This window comes from Sceloporus occidentalis, unplaced genomic scaffold, assembly GCF_023333645.1.
Source record: "Sceloporus occidentalis isolate IW3139 unplaced genomic scaffold, rSceOcc1.0.p SCAF_68, whole genome shotgun sequence".
NCBI classification, from domain to species: Eukaryota; Metazoa; Chordata; class Lepidosauria; order Squamata; family Phrynosomatidae; genus Sceloporus; species Sceloporus occidentalis.
In genome coordinates this window covers 1943540-1964237 of record NW_028317048.1, presented here as the reverse complement: position 1 = coordinate 1964237, position 20698 = coordinate 1943540, and the positions used below count along the sequence as shown (strand labels likewise).

The window sequence follows — 20698 nt, the reverse complement described above, 5'->3', positions numbered from 1 at the left end:
ATCTGTGCAGATTCATCCTTTTATTGAGTTGCTGGCAGGTTTCACCGATGTAACACCCTATAGTACATTTGGTGCATTGAATCATGTATACAACATTTTGTGAAGTGCATGAGTATGATCCTTTAATATTGTATGTCTTGTTGTTGTGGGTGGCTGTGTTGCTGGTACAGATGTGTTGGCAAAGTTTGCATCTGGCTTTGTTGCATGGTTTGCTTCCATTATCTGTGTGTGTTGTTTCAGTATGTAGTTTGCTACTCACCAGCTTTTGTTTGAGATTAGCTGGTTGTCTGAAGGCCAAGATGGGGGGTTCAGGGAAAATTTCTTTTAACACCACATCCTCTGCTAGCATTGGCTGCAGATCCTTGATGATTTTTCGGATTTCTTCTAGGGCAGGATTGTATGTGGCTACTAGAGGTATGCGTGAGGATGTTTGTTTGTCTGTGTATTGCAACAGGTGTTCACGTGGTGTTTGTAGAGCAGAGTTAATTTTCTTATTGATGATCCTAGGTTTGTATCCCTTTTGTTTGAGTGTCTCAGACAGTGTTTTTAGATGCATGTCTCTGTCATCAGTGTTGGAGCAGATGCGGTGGTACCTGGTGGCTTGGCTATGGATGATGCCTTGCTTTGTGTGGGATGGATGGAAGCTGGATTTGTGCAGGTAGTTGGATCGGTCTGTGGGTTTTCTGTATAGGGATGTATGTAGTGTGTCCTTGTTTATTGTGACAGTTGTATCCAAGAAGTTTACACTTTCTGTGGAGAAGTCCATTTTGAGTTTGATAGATGGGTGAAATCTATTAAATGCGTTATGGAACTCTCTGAGGTTTTCTTTTCCGTCCGTCCAGACAATGAAAATATCATCAATGTAGCGATAATATTTGTAGGGTTTGTGAAGTTGTGTTTCCAAGAATCGTTGTTCCAGGTCAGCCATAAATAGATTGGCATATTGTGGTGCCATTCTCGTCCCCATGGCAGTGCCCATGGTTTGCAGATATATATTGTTGTTGAAACTGAAGTAGTTGTGTGTGAGGATGAATTCTATGAGTTTAGTAATGGTTTGAGGACTGTATTTCTGGTTATGAGTATGTTCTGAGAGGAACAGAGAGCAGGCCTCAATTCCATCTACGTGTGGGATGTTGGTGTATAGAGATTCCACATCCATGGTTACAAGTATAGAATTGGCAGGCAAGTTTGTAATTTGACTGAGTTTGTTAAGGAAGTCAGTGGTGTCTTGTATGAAGCTCCTAGTGTTTTTAACAAAGGGTTTTAAAATATTTTCCACTAAGCCTGAAATTGGTTCGGTTAGTGTGTCCATACCTGTTATTATAGGTCTGCCTGGGTTCCCTGGTTTGTGGATTTTCGGAAGCATGTAGAATGTCCCTATGTTGGGATTGGTGGGTATGAACGTTTCCAATCCTTTTTGCTGTTCCTCTGGGACAGATCTGATCAACTTCCTCAGTTTGGCAGTGTATTCCTTGGTGGGGTCTTTGATCAGTTTCTTATAGTATGTGCTGTCTGATAATTGTCTGTTTCCCTCTTCTATATAATCTTGGGTGTTCATAATAACGACTGCTCCTCCCTTGTCCGCTGGTTTGATTGTGATGGTTTGATTATTCCTTAAATCCTTGATTGCATCTCTTTCTATTGGTGAAAGATTAGCTCTGATTTTATTATGGTGCTGCTTTGTGACTAAGGATGCAGTTCTTAGCCGGAAACTTTCAATGTAACTGTCCAATTTGCTGTTGCGTCCTGGTGCTGGAGTGAATTGAGAGTTCTTTTTCTTGATATTGTAATCCGGCGTTGTGGTTGTTTTCTCTTTATTGTGAAAGAACTCTTTTAATCGTAGTCTCCTAAAAAATTCTTCCAGGTCTGAGTACAGTTCAATGTCATCTAATTTTGTACTTGGACAAAATGATAATCCTTTGGAGAGGACAGATATCTCAGGTGTGGACAGTTCGTAATCTGAAATATTTATAATTCCTGAGCTGTTTGTGTTGTAGTCCGGGTTAGTAATGAGACCATCGGCTGTTTCAGGTGCTCTGGGTGCTTTAGTGGTGATCCTGGTCTCTCCCTCCGTATGGCGTTTGCTGACATTTTGGGAAAGCCTGTTAAGTTTGTTGTTTTTCTTCATGAAAAGCTCTCTCTTTTGTTTGGCGTTGAAATATTGCATTTCTTTTTCCACTTTTACAGTCGTGTGTATGTTCATTCCCCGTAGTTTCTGAAGCAGGGATTGTTTTTCATTTTGAATGCTTGTTTTTTTCTTATATAGTAGGTGGATAAGGTGATTCCTAAGTTTCTCACTGGTGCGTTTGCAGAGGTTTTCAGCATATTGTGAGTTATGCGTTGTAGCGACTGGATTTTTGATCCTCAGTCCATTGGGGATGAGCCTTCTTTTCTTACAGTGAGATAAGAAGTATATGTCACTGTTGAGCTTTGTTTCCTTTGTGGTGATTTTGAAGAATTGCTTTGTTAAACGGCTATATGCGGTATCTTCCATAGTACTGTAGTTTGGGGTAGCCGTATTAGTCCAGTGTATAAGAATGCAAAAAACCAGAATGTTGCAGAATCTTGTAATACCTTTTTTATTGGACTAACAGTATTTAAAATAATAGACGAGCTTTCGGGAGTCCTCCCTTTATCAAGTCAAAAGCATTTCTGACCAAGCAAGTGAAAAACACAGTTTAAAACTGACCAGTACATGTTCTGATACAGGGTTAAAACAGGGGTTAAAACAACATGGTAGAGAATTTGCAGACAAAAAACTAAGAGGGTCGTAAATAGTAAATAGTGGCATATACTGCACAGATAAGGCTAGAGGGGGAGCCTCTTTTTTTTTTTTTTTTTTTTTTTTTTTTTTTTCTCTCTTCTTCTCTCTCTCCTACATGCTCACCCCTGCTCCCCCTCTAGCCTTATCTGTGCAGTATATGCCACTATTTACTATTTACGACCCTCTTAGTTTTTTGTCTGCAAATTCTCTACCATGTTGTTTTAACCCCTGTTTTAACCCTGTATCAGAACATGTACTGGTCAGTTTTAAACTGTGTTTTTCACTTGCTTGGTCAGAAATGCTTTTGACTTGATAAAGGGAGGACTCCCGAAAGCTCGTCTATTATTTTAAATACTGTTAGTCCAATAAAAAAGGTATTACAAGATTCTGCAACATTCTGGTTTTTTGCATTCTTATACACTGGACTAATACGGCTACCCCAAACTACAGTATATATATATATATATATATATATATAATATTATTTAATTGTTTTCTCCTATTTTGGTGTGTTACTTACTTTAAATAAAAGTGTTAGATTTTTTTATGGTGTTGGGGGGGTCATATTCGGTTTTGGCCAGGTAAATGCTGCACTTTCGGTTTCAGTCCAGAATTCGTTTCGGTGCATCCCTACTACTAAGCCAGACAATTAAGTGGTAGGCCTAGACCACATCAATGTTTGGCGTAGTATATAGTGATTGGGGTTTTGTTACAAGTTTTGTTACAAGTTTTTATTCCTTTCTTTTTTTGGGATGGGGGGGCGCCAGAGGAGTAGTCCGCACAGGGCGCCAGAACACCTAAGGCCGGCTCTGCCTCTACGCCTATAAAGATATTCCATTCAAAATCAGCTGTCTCCGGCTACAACAGTCATTTACAACATTAACATCGTCTACACTGTATTTATGATCCATGTTATTTAATAGACAAAAACAAGGAGGTTTCTAAGTGACCCCAAACATTTGAACGGCAGTGTTTACCTCTGTACTGTATACTCAAGAGGTGAGGATGAGTAAAAGAAAAGTCATAGCATTGCTACAACTGCTTTGCCGGGAAATAATAATTAGATGTGTAATAAGATACTGTTGTAATGCTAATTTGGCTGCTAAAAATAACAACAGAAAATTAAACAAATCCCATAATGATATCTTTACATGTAGCATTTTTTAATTATTCTGAAAGGTTAATTCTACCCTGAACCCTGTGCCAGGTGCGACAATAACCGCCTTCATTGTGTCTCGGTTTATGACGTATACATAAGAAGTGTGATAACCTATTAGTGCTATATGTTTGATGTCTATAGTCTAAAACTAGAGGTTAATGCAAGGATATTTTACGTCACTGAAAGAGTGGTAGATAGGAAGGACAGCCTCCGAGCAAAAGTGGTAGGGTTCGTATGGTGGGAGAATTAAACGTGTGGGATAGGTATAAGACTTTTTGTAATAAAATAAAACCAAGGACAAGTTCAAGTTTTTTTACAGCAGGAAAGAAAATAGGCAGATCAGACGGGCTGAATGGTTGTTATCTGCCAACAACCTCACTGTTTCTATATAAAGATAAATATTGAGAAGTTACCCCGGTATAAATAATTCCAAAGGAGACCTTTGATCCCTGATGCCTACAAAAGTAAGACGGCGGGGCAGCTTCCTGGGACAATGCCGCAAAACAGTGACGGTTGGCCACGTACATGGTCCACATACAGATATCATTCAAACAAAAACTATTTATGGAAAGCTGACCCCTCTGCCTCTGTTTGAACAAATACAACACTACCAGCTTTACCCGTATTAAGTAAAGAAGTAGACCTTAGATAACAGTATAGTCCATACATTGTGTACAGAGTTATTCTATAATGAGGTCAGGAACATAACCATGCTGATATTTTTTCCATAAAAAAAAAAAAAAAAAAAAGTAACATTCTACAAAAATAAGTCTACTTTTTTTTTTTTAAATGGCTCCAATTTGTGGGTACAGGAAAAACCTAAAAACTTTAAATCATGTAAAAATATGATATTTAAACATTAAAGGGTCTGAGGATGTCATTGGACCCGGAGAGCATCTCATGAACATTGGCTTCTCAGATTTAATATTAAAAATAAAACATGGGGCTTAGTACATTCTACCAAGATTCTGAGCAAAACAGGTAAAAAACAAAAAAACCCAACTTAAGAAACTAATGAAATTATAATACTATCCATTGCTGTGGAATATGACAGTGTTATATATATATATATATATATATATATATATAACAAATAATAATAATATAGGTATTATTAGAAATAATAATAACAACACACTGTTGATAGTTAACGCTCTCTACTATACATTTTAATGATTACCGTGTCTTCAGGTACCAAAGCTAGAAATGACTTTTTTCATGGTAATTACATTTTCTGTTCTCCATGAACACAGATACAATATCACCGTATAAAATGGAACAATGTCTTGCAGGGCAATTATAACAAAAATGACAGTATATGAGATACACACATTTATTTTATACAAATTATATTATTATTTATATATAAATTGAAAGGTTTCTCAGCAAACAAAACATTATTGAGAACGCAATAAATCTCATAACGACAACGCTGCCCAAATATTAAATATACAAAATCAAGGGATAATACACAAGTGCATCTGTTAATGTCATGTATATGATCCAGTGCAATAAATGTGAAACAGATCGTTATATTGGAGAAACGGGTCAGAAAGTGAACCTACATAGACACTCCATTAACACAAAAATAATAACTGCACCCCGGTCGGGCCACCGTTTCACCCAGAGCAAGTTCTTCTCACAATGACCAAACTAATCACAACCACCTTGAGATCTGTATACCTTATCAGCCGCTATTTGTCGAATCGATCTCGATATATTAAAGATGATATTTAAACATACATTGTACGTTATAGCTTATAACTTATATATATGTTAATTTAAAATATCTGCTAAAGGCTTCAGGTACTACCATTCCCCCCAGAGTCACAGCCCAGGTGGGAACCTCACCCAAAATGTTTCCCCTTCTTCTAAAATACTGATGTTAACTGGAAATCCCCAAAGAACCGCATCAATACCGATCAGATCCTCTACAATAAAAGCCAACGTACTAACCTGCTGACCGATGCTTCCAGGTTCTTCGGTCTTTGCGCGCATGTCTATGTCCCCTTCCGCTGCGGACCCATTTGGTGGTACACAGAGAACTCCAGGTACCTCGTTGCACAACTTGCGAAACGATATAAGACTTATGTTTTTGTCGTCCATGGTAGACGTACCTACTTTGGCCAATTTATTCTCTATCTTGTCCTTCGACATTACCATTTTCAATGAAATTAAAGTCTTTTCAACAGCACAAATTATTAAGGGGGGGGGGGGGAACTGCGTAACTGAGAGGGATTTAAATCAATGTAATGAGATTAGCACACAATGATTGTAACCCGAGCCTTTATAGACTCGGAGCTCTCTGCACTCAGCTATTTACACTTGCACAACTTTAAGATTCTGCCCACTAATTGCCATCTCCATCACTGCTCCCAGATCGGCTTTGCACACCTCACTCCGGATGAATCAGATGAGGCCGTTCCTTTCGTGCATAGTAAATAGCAAGTATACTAGGCGTGACGACTGAAAGAGCCAGGACCGTGTGCACAAACATTACCCGGCCGTCCAGTTGCTGTGTCATGCGATTATTATGTCTAATCACAAACTGATCGTTTCATAACGCTTCCAAATTAACTTATAAACTTATTAAAAGAATTGGGTATCCAAACATTTTTCTATAGAAAAAAAAAATCAAAAATTGTAGAACAATAGTAATGGTAATAAAATACATTCAAGAATGTTACAAATAAATTGTACATAGCAAATTGAAGTTTTCAATACAAAAGCCATTACATTGCAGATGTAAAGAACATTTACATACAATGTAACTGTGTTTTTAACAATACTATACAAAAAATACAGAGGCTATAAGAAGAGAAAATTGATTATTCTTTTAGATTGTATGGGTTTGTCTTAGTCTGATTTACAAATTGCTGTTGTTATATAAATAAGATATCATGTATTTGGGATAAAACACACACACACATATATATATATATATATATATATATATATATATATATATATATATATATATATATATATATATATATATATATATGTATTTGTGTGTGTGTGTGTTATGGATGTATATGTATAAAAATCCAAGCAGATTTCTATTGGGCTTTTGGGTTCTACATACATTATATATGTGTAAAACCCGAAAGCCCAATAAAAATAAACTATTCTAAATCTACTGGGATGCCCGTAAAATACAAGCAAAAAAACCCTGCCAGCTGTCACCCTGGTGACATCAGAGTGATGTATTAAAGGAGTTGGACAGCCTCAGAGACCCCGGAACAAACACATTTCATTGCTGCTAGCTTGGGGCACATAACTGGTTAATTGCGATAAAAGATTACATGTGCTCTTTTGCAATGTCAGCATAGTACGGTGTTTACTCAGGAATCAAGGGCAGGTTCTTGCAGAAATTCGTATTGATTGGACTGTATGACCGAGAAACCCATGCATTTCAATGTCAGTAATCTGACAATACAGAAGGTTCTAGAAGGTCCAGAATCCCCATGACAGTGTATATGCAACCATTTTTTCAGCTGACTCCATACATATACCATCACCTTGCATAAATACTGCACCCCACTACCTCTTGGGAGCAATCAGGACACCCTTTATCTCAAGTACCCATTCATACCCCATGCCATATGTAAAGTGCCATGTGCATTGTTGCTCCTTCATAAATAAATGCTAATAATAATAATAGTATACCTAGTAATGATAAAACATAATAAAAAATCTGAGTAACTGACCCCCAATATATTCCCAGCCGGACACAAAAAGACCAGGACAAACACATTGAATTTGAGAACATGGCTTCGCTTTGCTCTCCCCGCTGAGATTTGCTATAATAACCTTAGCTGAAGTTCTAGAATCCTAATGACAGCGTATCAGTTACTATCTTTTCAGCGGATTCTTACACCACTACCTCGCGTACCAACATCTCTAAATCTCGGGCTGGTCTGTAGACAGGGGAGATTTCGTGCTGCCACCTAATGGTAAAATGGCACCTCCACTGACTTCTTTATCCATGACATCACATTTATTTATATAGCACCAGCAGATTCTGTAGCGCTTTACAATCAGAGGCGGGAGGATACATTTAGAACAATAATATTATAAGATAAAAATAACTTTATGGGATAAAGTTTGTAGATGACTTTCCAAACATACATAAAAAGCACTCAGACGCCTCTTGTATTTGTAAAGGATATATAAAGGATATAGTCCATTTAAGAAATAGATGCATTTTGAAATGGTGTCTATTCACTAAAAAGACAGCTGACAGGAGTGTCTGCAGGAGAGTTGTGGTTTTAACACTTTCACTGGTCAACATGAAGGGACAACCTTGGTAGGTTCCTACAGCAAAGGCTGAGGTGGCCCTCCATACTGTGTAACCCAAGAGCTGATGAGACTTTGAAGATCCTACCGATTTAACTACACATTATACTCCTGCTTACAAAGCATTTTAAATGTTGAGAAAGGTGATGGGGTCGGCAGTCATTTTTGGAAACTTCTATTTCATATTTTATGCTTTTGCAGTTTTACTCCGCTTACTCACTGCCTTTGTATAGTGCTTCAAGGTAAACTTAGATCTAGATATACTTTCAAATCATTATTTGTCGTAGAGGAAGTGAGATTTTATTGCAAATAATGCTTTTTTTATTAATATTTTTTTTATTGGAACTATATACTTGAACCATATACAAATTAGACGGTACTAAATCTGCTACTAAATTTAATTAGCTTGGGAGATAACATACCAGCGAATCGGCACGCTGAGCAACCCAGTGTTGCTCAGCTGGCCCCCGGACCAGAGAAATCTGAAGGTGAGGATGAATGGGGGAATGAATGAGCGAGTAAATGAATGGGGACAGAGGTGGCAAGGGCAAGCTGCTTAGGGGCAGAGGTGGCATAAGAATGCTGCTTGGGGCAAAAGTGGAATTGTGGGACATGTTGCCTGTAAAGTTGCAGTGCCCGGGGCAATTTTCACACTGGGGCTCTGTAGTTTCTAGTTACGGCCCTGGTGTGGAGTGTGGGCACATAAGCTAAACCATGCAATAAAATATATGGGCTGGTGTCCAAATATTTCCAGGGCAATTAGTTTCAATTGCAAGTCCTACCTAAAACTTAAGAAGTAAACCTGCGTCTGTTGGTTTTTTAATAAAAACCCAGAAACCAGTGAAGTCGATATTTGTGTTATGTCCATTAGAACATATCTAATGATCATGTTATTTAAGTAAAAAACTTAAGATATATTTCTTCCTGTGCGCCCTAGACTGGTAAAACTTCATGAGTAGAACAAGTATAAGGTTTGAACCACAAAGGGCTCACAGTATCTGAACTGTGTTTATTTATTAACCTGTTCATGACCAGTGGTCTTTTATACCCAAGACTGGTGCTTTTTTTATACTGTTATATATATATATATATATATATATCTCATAATATTTAGTAAGATAAAAAATGGCAATTTAAAATAAATGGCAATTTAATTGCAAAATGTAGCCATTTACATCCCCAACAGTTCAACTCCCAGGATACCAAGCCAGACTGTATGACAAATATGAACCGCTTGTTTTAACAAAGTTACTGGACGACCCATTAGCCAGAACTCAGAGAAACCATTCTTAACCCCGCGGTGCCATGAAATCCAAGTCAACGACCAGACCCATTACTGACTGCGAAGCTCATCGCTGTGTTAAATAAAAGAGACACTTACTTCGTAATCTCTAGCTGCACCATATGTCTTAAGGGGGAAAACAAGCTGCATGTTGGCCTCCGCAGTCCACCGAGAACCCGTAGAACAGATCAATGATTCTGCATAATAGTCTTAGTTTAGTGCTAACTAAAAACCAAGTGACTGTCATGAGGAGCCAATAACAGCGTATAGCGGCATATTACTGATGAGGACGGCCCGGTAGGATGTGAGGAGTTGGCTTTCTAAATCAGGCTGCTTTTCACTGAATGGAATCACTTGTCCACTAATTGGCTAAAAAGCTGATTTGTGTGCCTGGGTGCATTAACTGGGACATATTTTGAATACACATACAATGTCATGGTAAATGTCAACTGTAGGTCCCTTGTAATCTATCTACGTTTATTTTTAACTGACCATGAGGCATTTATACCCCTTCTGGCTACTGGAAACTACCACTCCCATGATGCTCATTAAAGGGCTTTGCATAACGGGAACATGGATGCCTATCCCCCAGCATGTTCCTTTTGAGTTCCAGTTGTGACGGTATCATGGAATGCTTGGAACAAGGTTCTTTGGGTGGCAGGAAGCAGGAATACTAACCCTAACACAAGCAAATTAGTTATAGCATACATAAATAGGGATGCTTATGTACATACATACATATATACACACATATATATATATATATATATATATATATATATATATACCGTATTTGCTCAAATATAATATAATATCCCTCGTCTTATATTCGGACCTCAAATAGAGGTCTGACTATAAGACTAAGATCCAGATCCCTCGCAGCGCTGCAGGGGACCCGGATCCTCCTCTCTGGCAGCCAGTAAAGGTCTGTGCGATGCGTGCAGGCAACCTCCGCTGCTGCCGGCACTTCTTCTGGGGGCTTCTATGACGGAGCACCAGTGTGACATGACCTTCTGATGCTTTGTCATAGATCCCCCGGCGGAAGTGCCAGGCAGCAGCAGAGGTTGTCTACGTGCATCGCGCAAACCTTCACCAGCTGCCCCACTAGGCACCAGACATGAAGGAAAGCCTGGGGATGCAGTGGCATATCAGGGGGCAGAGTGGCATATAGGTGGGTATAAGGCATTTTTGGGGGGCAGAGTGGCATATAGGGGGCATAAGGCATATCTGAGGATCAGAGTGGCAAGCTGGGGGAAGATTTGCATAATTGCGGTTAAAAGGCATATCTGGAGGCAGAGTGGCATATAGGGGCTATAAAGCATATCAGGGAGGCATAGTGGCATATAGGGGTATAAGGTATATACACACACGTATACATTGATTCTTATTTCTTATGCAAGTTACATATTTGCACACACACATATGTACATGTATATGTATGCATTATTAGGCAAAGTTTGAAATGTAGAATGGGATGCTTCTGCTTATTGGAGTAATACGAAGCGTCTGGAACTCTGCACCGGAATTCATTTTCATACTCAAAAGGTGGTTTTAAATTAGGATACATGTCAGATACATGTGAGATACATGTCTTACATCATCGAGGGCTCTTTGGATCAGTGGGTGTCCAAAGCAATTTAAGGAGCATTCAGAAAGGAGGAATGTAAACTCAGGTTTTTAAAAATGTTTTACTAGAACAAAAAGTACTATGTGACTTGACTTTGGACAATATCTCAGCAGGCGAGGCCCGGGGTGCAGTAACTGCCCCTAGGCTGCTCTTATGTAAGGGTTTCAGCCTACTACTACCAGAAGCCTTTTAACGGGGTTAAAATGTGCCGTTCATGTAAAGCGTTGCCCTGCAGTATGTATAACTGAGTAACAGATTGCTTTCTGAGAGTTCACATATCCCACACACGGCACTGCTGCCCTTTACATGTGCTGCCAGCCCGCCACCAACCAGAAGATACTTAAAGAAAATGTATAACGCAGCTATGGCAATAAAACTGGAGGAGGATCCCTGGAGGAAGGCCAGCAAGACCCCAAAACATCCAGTACCCACCAAAGGAGCAGACAAAAAGGGAGGTCAAACAACAGGACCAAACAGGCAGGGTAAGGATCAGGCAGTGGTCTGGAAATGGTGATATCAATCAGAAGTAAATGACAAGTTAAATCAGGAGAGAGACATTCAAGCAGCCAGTTGGTAGCATGAAACCCTGGACCATGGAAAAGGCATTGTGCTGAAGATCCAGAGCTTACAAGGGACTTTACAAAGTATGTTTACTAACAAAGTACTTTAATACGCGCTCTTCTTTGAGGACGCTGCCTGGAACAGCGATGGCCCTTGAATGGACCAACCTGGTGTGATGCTGCTGAATGTGGGCTAGTGATACCCCTCTATCTCTCTAAAGCTCATTTGTTAATGTTAAAACATCTTTAAGACACTCATCACACAATACAGGGCAGTACAGTCGGAGATCAAGGTTAGGTTATGAACTTTAGCCAGGGAAAAAGACATAAAACAGAAAATGTATATTTTTTCTGAAATGCAGATTCTTTTTTTAACGTTCTTCATGCAGTTTTTAGGCGGCAATCATTCTTCTGCCTGTTGACCATTTGGAAACCCTAAATATAAGGCACAACTGACACTGCGCATGTCTGGAATAATGTTCTAACTGATCGCTGGAATACATGCTGCTTCTCAAGAATACCTGACATGTGTCCCTTCACACGGGGCCCAAGTCTCAACTTGCCCCTCCAGTGTCCCACAAAAGGGAAAAGACACGTAAAAACTACTTGCAGTTAAAGTATCTTACCTCGCTTACGTGATGATGTCTCAAAGCTTTTGCTGCATCCTTTTTAAGACCTTTTTCTATTGCACTTAGCAAGCAATTGTCCTCCTCCGCACCTAGCAAGCGTTCTTCCTCTTCCGCAGACATTGTTTGGAATCCTCAGCTCTTTTTACACTGAAAACAATGCAGAGTCTTATTAACAATAATAATAAAAAACACATAGTAGTGTGACACGGTTTTTACAATACAGCCAAATACATACAGCCTCCACTATATAAAACACTATATAAAACACTGTATAAACAAAAGTTCAAATAAGAAAAATTACGAGACCTGGCTGTCCTTTTTATTGCTCCAAAAAGCTTTTCATTTCAGAGGACGCGGGTGATGAGTAAAACGCACGTAAAAAAAAATGAAAACACGTTAGAAATCAAAGGTGAAGTTGGGATAGATTCTGTTTACCCATCAGAAGAAAGCTAGAGTTGAAGTGATCATCAGCTGTGAGAACCCTCTTGTAGAATTGGAGATCTATCGTATCTGTTGACCTTAATCTGAAGCATTACTCCCGACTGATGTATAAGTCCATCAGTATTGTACAGCGCTGCAGAATATGACGGCGCTATACAAAACAATAAATAATAATAATTATCCGGTGGTCTACAAAACGTCTGTCTACAATATTCTTACTCAAATCAGACCAAAACCCTAAGGTCATCTCATAACTGCTACCAGACTTTGTTCACTGGACACTCCATGGATCTTTAAGAGCCTTATGCTGACAATCTGCAGAAAGCAGTCCAATGGCTATGGAGTCCGGAGGGCCCAAGGAAATCACCGAGGAGCAATGTCTGTCTCCCAGGGATCCAGCTGAAGACTCCAACTTTATATAACATGTCTGTCACCTGCGGGTATTATCTTTATTGGGCCTTTTATCACCTTCACTTTTCGTGGGCCTTGTGATTAGTCTCCACACACACACCTCGGTATAAATGTGCTTGCTATGTGCGCGGCGTGGGGCGCTGGCTCTATGATCACAGCAGGGTTTAAAGATTAATCAGGGAAGTAAACGCTGGAATTCTGAGTTCCCGTGATTATATACACCAGAAAACTATATATATATATATATATATATATATATATATATATATATAAATATATCTATATATATATATATATATACATACGTTTATTCATTAATAGTATATGCAGATACAGAATTGATATAAAAAAGTAAAACTTGAGGAACGAAGGATGCACTTGAAACATTTGATTACCATATTTTGTTTTGAGGTTACTTCTGCTAGACATGGATGTACCAGAGACCTATAAGTACCTCATGAGATACCCCTGCCTTACCACCTGGGTACTTTTGAGGTTGGAACACCTTTTGGCCTTTAAGAAAAATCCTTTGCGGGTTGGAATAACAGATATCCCACTTATGACATCCATTTTAATGAATATTGCCAATATACTTTCATCAAATCCACACGGATACAGACTGTTCCATTGAAAAACACATTCTAAAATATTTTGTAAACGGGAATGTTTGCCATTATAGAAATATCTCCCAAATAGCCTACCTTTTTTCATCAGTGCCTCAACTGGATACCGGTAACAATGGCTGTTCAGGGTTTAAGGATCTAAAGATGTCCAACCCTACTTCAGAGTGTTACGGAGGAGCGATGACTAAACATCGTGTTTAGATGGGAGTGAGTGGAACGTGACTGGCGGCGGCCGGATAATGACTTAGATGTGGGAGGTTGTAGAAGGAGATGGCCACAACTACTAGATACCTGGAGAAGAGGGCGGCTATGGTCAAGATGACCCAACTAAGTGCCACCTTGGACATGGCTGGCCCACCGTTTGCTTTGATGCACAAATACCCCCTAACCTGTTCTTTTAAAATTCTAGGTCGCTTAGTTAATTATTTCTCTAGAAGGAGCAGAACCATAATCAAACACAGGCAGAATCACATTTTCTAGAGAAATTACTAAAGAACAGCCGATTTATGAGTGTTTGATATTAATTTTCTTTGTAATTGTCCTCTTGTTTGATACTATTCCATATCTCATTGTAAGGTTAGTGTAGTTATTGTAAACATGTTTGAATAATGGATAATTATATTTACGTTCCCATTTTGAGCTTTCCTTTTTTTTTTCTGGATACAAGAAAATGTGTGAAGGAACGCAGCTCTTTTTTTTCTGTGTTAAATACTAGATAATGCAGTTTATTATTAGGCATATTTGAACTCGCTTTGCAGAAATTGTAGTCAGACATGCTAAACTTGAGCAAACGGGTTTTGTTGTTGTCCAAATGGTAACCGATTGAGTCGGTAACATATCACGGCAAACAGGAGAAGTGGGAGAACCTTCCAAAAGCTGCGTAAGTTCATACGGACGTATCCCATGAGTTCGTGCCATTCCACCTACTCTTTAATGTTTATTACTACACGCAACTTTAGAAACTTCATTTCTAGGACAATTAAATTCCCAAACCCTCCCCAGACATAATTAGTGTTGTAAAGGTTTGCTTTTTTTATTTTCAGGGAATGCTTGTCATTTGACACAGAAAGCTCGTCACAATGGAAACTGAAGGGTCTTAAAAGGGTTTGTTTTTTTGTAATGTTTATATGGGATTAAACCTTCAAAAGAAAAACTATATTGACATTCCCTAATGGTAGAGAGTACAGCTAATGTTCTCGCACAAGCTGGACCAACACCTTTAATTTTAGCATTGGGCGGATTGGCGTAAATTATGACATCATAGAATTTATTAGATCATGGAAGGCAGAGAAAAACCATTCGGCCCATCTATTCTGCCCATTTTTACTGATGTAAAAACTCAGACCTTAATCAGTCCTTGGCCTAATCATGGATCCAGGAGAGCCATGTGCCTATACCATGTATGTTTCAATTAGCTCACTGTATTAGCCTCTACCACTTCTGATGGGAGGCTATTCCATGTGTCTACCACCCTCTCTGTAAAATACAGTTTCCTTTACATTACCTTCCTATATGTCAAATAACTAATAAATCTAAAAACCCAAAGCTCAAACTTTTCATTTTTAGTGATATTTCATGTACATTGTTGGACTTGCTATAAACATTTTCCTACATTACAATAATTCATATAAGAAATGACCCTTCTTGTAAAAGTTTTATACAGATCACCATTATGTCCTGGCATTGCTCCAACAAAAATAAGTCAGAAACCTACTTTTGTACACATTTCCAAATTTTTTTTTTTCTACTGACCTCTCCGCAGCCCTTCCAGAGTAAATACATTTTGGGAGAGTGTAATGATGACCTCTAGGACATGAAAAATTTGTATGAAATGTTCCCAAAATTGACTTACTTACCCAATATTTACCGAATGTCATCACTTTGCAGAGTTTTGATACACAGAATAGTTGAGTTACAAAAAATATGGTATTTAAGTCTTGTTAAGAAATAATCAAACAAACCTTAGTTACAAAACAACTTTTCTGGTTACATAGCGAGCACAGTGCGGTTTACAGAATAGTTTGTAGACTTAAAAAAAATAATAAAATAGTAAAATAAATAAAATTATGAAAAACTAACCTGTAACATTAAAACAACAGAAGAAACACACCAAAGTGCTAAATCCGGGGCAATCAATACAAAAACAACGTTCGGCTCGATACGTAAGATTACGCGCTACAACCATTAACCAGAATTTGATTATTTAAACACCAAAATAAAATCCCCTGAGTATTATTATCCACCTTTTACAAGCACCGAGTAATATTACGTGCTTTTGGGAACGTAATAAAATAAGGATCGGTTAAAACGATAACATTTAATATAAAAGCCCATTTAGAGTATAGATTTTTGTTAATTTACACGAGCGCGTATTCTGAAATAAGTAAAAGAGAGGTAAATGGGCAGAAAGCTTGCCGTACGCGTAACCTCAGCTTTTCAAATTAAAGATCTTTTTTCTAAAATAAGGGTTTTTTCCCCTTTTTTATCGGATGTATGTGTCCTGTGCAGAAATGTATGCAGCAGTACACAGATTAGCATGATTATAGAATATAAAGTGTTCGTGTGCGAAGAATAGGTTACCTAAGTGCTCCCCTCTGCCGCTGCTGCCTCCCAGAACCGCGTATATGACCTGCCATGTACAGTGCTGTGCGCACAGTGCGGGGACAGTGAACTATGGACCCATAAAGCGGCCGATCTATAACAGCGACCTTTTTATGCATTGATTTGTTGCTGGTAACAGCGCAGGTAAACCATCACTTGCACAACCACAGCTCAAGCCAACCAATTGTCATTCATTCAATACCCCGCCCCTAAAGGCGGAGCGACGCCCTGCTAAGTCACCTGACGCCCATTTTCTGACGTCACTGGCTCGCTGGCATGCGTTCCAGCAGCAGCCAATAGGCACTCGGGATGTAGGCACGCTGAATGTTGGCGTGACGTGTGCTGCAGTGTCTCACAGTCATGGCAGGTTTGTTTTGCGTCTGCGGGCTGCTGAGGTGAGCTGGTGTCTGTGACTTTTCGGAGATGGGGGGGCCGTTTGTCTTGATTGTTAGGGGGTTGTTGGTTTATCCGACAAGCATATGCTATAGAAATAGGACACGTTCACGTGATGCTAGATGAAGTAACCATGTCAACAGCATCCCTTATACTTTCCTGTCTGATGTAAAGTGACGCTAGTCGGCGATGTTGGGGTTTATTTACTAAAGATAGAGTTATCAGGAGAGTTTGTGGTATTATACATTATTATACATTTTGAAACTAGCCCCAGGGGGTAGTGTGTGTGTGTGTATATATAATGTGTGTGTGTGTGTGTGCGCACGTGTGCACGCAATGTGTTTGTATAGCTAAATAAGTGAGCTTTCTTGAAAGTCTCCTTACACACTGAATTATACAACATACAGGGCCAGCTGAGTCACTTTGGTGTGGGCCCTCATAATGAATATTGATTTAAAGGCTTTAAAAACCACAACTCCCTCTTTAGTGAATAACCCCCTTTACATTTTAGGAAACATAAAACCCGTAAGTATATTAAGAAAGTAATAAGAACAGAATAAATATCGTCCCCCTTTCTGTAGGACCTTTTTAAATGTTAGAAGTATTAGATCTAGGCTTGTCGCTTTGGGAAACGTTTCCCTAGAACATGCTGTTTATGTAATTTAACCCCTTAATGGCAAAGACCGTACATGTACCGGCTCAAAATGCATTGTTTTCAATGGGTTTAGGGATTGCCCGTTGTCCTTAAGGGGATAATATTACCGATACTATTTAGTGGCAGATCTAACTAATAAATATCAAATCTATCTTTTTTGTTTAAAATTTTAGAAACAAGCCTTTAATAATTATAATAATAATGGAGTCACTGCTACTATGAGAGTTTTTTTATTGGTATGAAAGAAATCTCACTTTTTTTTACTTGAATATTGTTTCATTAATTTTTTTTAATCTATATTAAATAAACAAAAATGTTATGGCTGTTGGAAACATTGCGTACTTTAATATAGAAACCTAACCCCCGCCCCCCCGGCATGATTTCCCTCGACCTGTTTAAATGGTCGCTAATAGAAATGTGCTTTTCCGTTCCTCCTCCCGAGGCTGCTGAAGACATTATTCATCCCGGGGCTCATCGTAAGTGTTATTTTATGCCTCGTCGTGGTCACGGTCCTGCATTGTCTGCGGTTATGGATTCAGCATAAGAAGAAGCAGACCGTACATGTTGGCAAGGATGGAAAGAAGCGGAAGGTCGTGGCGTTTTTCCACCCTTACTGTAATGCCGGCGGCGGAGGCGAGCGGGTGCTTTGGTGTGCGCTGAGAGCCTTGCAGAAAAGGTACTGTAAGTCTCGGTCTAAACGTATTCCTGTTTACTTCTTATTAAGGTCAAAGGTTTTTAATAGCAATTTTATTTTAGCATTGTGATAATTAAGTTAAAAAAATTAAAACTTGCCCTAGTATTCAAGAAAACACAATACGGTACTGCAGAGTTTTTGTTTTTTCTTTCTAAATGTAGAACACATTGTCTTCCAGTCAATTTTATTTAATTTTAAATACATTTACATTAAAAAAAAGGGGGGAAAAACACGAATTAACGCAATGATCGTACACTTGGTAGAAAAACACATAATCCATTGGAAGGCCAGGTGTTTTGTATGTCTCCTGCACACGGGTACATGGCATGCGGCTGAAAGTCTGCATTCATAGCAACAACCTGTGCCTGCTTCTGTCGTAGAATAGCTGCTTAACGTTAACACACGTGTAAAAGTATGCTTTTTTGGTTCTCTTAGGTATAAAGAGGCCATGTATGTCGTTTACACTGGAGACACCGATGTCTCTGAAGAACAGATTCTTAATGGGGCGAGTGCTCGCTTTAACATCAATCTAACCCACCCTGTGAAGTTTATATTTTTGGAAAAGCGGGACCTTGTGGAAGCCAGGAAATACCCTCATTTCACCTTACTAGGCCAGAGCCTCGGCTCCATCTTCCTAGGTTGGGAGGCCCTGGTAAAGTGTGTGCCAGATATTTATATAGACTCCATGGGCTTTGCCTTCACTTTACCTCTATTCAAGTATATCGGAGGCTGCCGAGTGGGCTGCTATGTACATTACCCCACTATCAGTACAGATATGCTGTCCGTGGTTCGCAGCCAACACTCCAGGTTCAACAATTCTACTTATATTTCTAATAATACTGTCCTAAGCAGAATGAAGTTAATCTATTACACCCTTTTTGCTTTGTTGTACGGATGGGTTGGTTCGTGTAGCGACATCATAATGGTTAACTCTACGTGGACCTTTAACCATATCCTTGACTTGTGGAAATGTAGTGAGTGCACACACATAGTCTATCCACCTTGCGATGTGCAGACATTTTTAGATATTAAATTAAACCTGGAGCAAGAAAAACATGAACATTCTTTGGTGTCGATTGGTCAGTTCCGGCCTGAAAAAGACCATGCGTTGCAGATCAGGGCGTTCAGTGCGTTATTGGCCACGAAGACACCTGAAGAGCAAGCAAATCTGAAACTTCTACTGATCGGTGGCTGTCGCAACAAAGAAGATGAAGACCGGGTGTCTGGACTGAAAAGGCTTAGTCAGGAACTTGGCGTTCCTGTGGAGTTCAAAGTGAATATTCCCTTTGAGGAGCTGAAGAAGTACCTAAGTGAAGCTACCATTGGATTACACACCATGTGGAACGAGCACTTTGGAATTGGTAAGAACCTCTTGGCAAAGCAGACGTAGTATGTAGGGCAAACGGCAATGTCTCTGAAAACCAACTGTAAATACTTGTTACTAGACTTGTGCACGGCGAGCAACTTCGATGTGGACAAAAGTTTTTGCCACGTCGTTTTTGGGCAGGGAATTCAGTTTCCTGGCCATTTGGCTTGGGTGAAATTCGGGGACCTTTTTTTTGATTTGGACTGACATTCGGGGGGCTTTCTTAAAGGAGGAGATCCCTGACACCTTATGGACTCCCCTTTAATGATATATTTTTTTAAAAGGTTCCCCCAGAGTAAAGATGGTCAAAGAGGTGCAATAGTAATAGGGCCCTCAGTCTGGGCAGGCAGACACTGACAGATGACTGAATTTCCCCAATAATATATATTATACATATTCTATTGTCACCAATATTTATCAATGAAGAATAATGTACAAATGCACGAAACAGGCGATTAAGATTGAACGAAAATGAATGCACAAATCTACGTGTTACATAGGTGATGATTGACAGTGTCCTGCAATGGTATCTTCTCCGCTGTTTCTGTAGAGCGTCATGCTGTGGAGGGTTAACGTTTGATCGTTCCCAACTTTTCTAGTAAGATTGTCTGTAAATCTTTGTAAAATACATGATTAATATGACCCTAATATGTGTCTTTCAGGGGTAGTTGAATGTATGGCAGCTGGGACCATCATTTTGGCACACAACTCAGGAGGCCCCAAGATGGACATTGTGATCCCTTATGAAGGACAGAAAACTGGGTTCCTGGCAGACAGCGAGGACGGCTACGCTTCAGCCATGGATCACATTCTCTCTCTGTCCCCGGAGGAAAGACTGGTGATAAGGCAGAATGCGCGTGTTTCTGTCTCTAGGTTCTCGGACCATGAGTTCGAAGGAAATTTCCTCTCTGCAGCTGAGCATCTATTCAAGTGACAGACAGCCTTTTGGTTTCCATTTGTATATATGGCAGAAAAACAAGGAAATATTTTTATATTGGATTTATTGTGTTGTAGATGTCTAAATTAATAACTTGTAAATACATAATTTACATTATGCCTTATGTCATTTTATATATATATATATATATATATATATATATATTTTTTTTTTTTTAAAGACAGACTAGTTAAGAACGGCGACCACGCTATCTTAAGTGTTACAACCTCTGCCTAGAGCAATAGAAACTGAGATCT

General features: G+C 39.2%; 2 protein-coding genes across 2 annotated transcripts in view; one reads left to right on the top strand and one right to left on the bottom strand.

Moving 5' to 3' along the window:
• The window catches only part of LOC149286495 (copper-transporting ATPase 2-like), a 35215-nt gene extending 29135 nt beyond the window's left edge, over positions 1–6080 (bottom strand). The window contains exon 1 of the mRNA XM_089493920.1: positions 5880–6080. Coding sequence (XP_089350046.1) covers positions 5880–6080 — 201 coding nt within the window. The remainder of the gene's footprint in view (positions 1–5879) is intronic.
• A 10676-nt stretch (positions 6081–16756) lies between these two features.
• Positions 16757–20438, top strand: LOC149286494 (GDP-Man:Man(3)GlcNAc(2)-PP-Dol alpha-1,2-mannosyltransferase-like). Its single transcript, XM_089494024.1, has 4 exons — positions 16757–16791; positions 17887–18120; positions 18574–19499; positions 20167–20438. Exons 1-4 carry the CDS (start codon positions 16757–16759, stop codon positions 20436–20438), a joined length of 1467 nt encoding a protein of 488 aa, XP_089350150.1.
• The last annotated feature ends 260 nt before the right edge of the window (positions 20439–20698 follow it).

Excerpts from the sequence above, each read along its gene's own strand:
- LOC149286494 (XM_089494024.1), top strand. The coding sequence starts at position 16,757 with ATGGCAGGTTTGTTTTGCGTCTGCGGGCTGCTGAG. Across the intron at positions 16,792-17,886 it reads TGCGTCTGCGGGCTGCTGAG|GCTGCTGAAGACATTATTCA; the intron begins GTGAGCTGGTGT and ends CCTCCTCCCGAG. Across the intron at positions 19,500-20,166 it reads GAACGAGCACTTTGGAATTG|GGGTAGTTGAATGTATGGCA; the intron begins GTAAGAACCTCT and ends TGTGTCTTTCAG.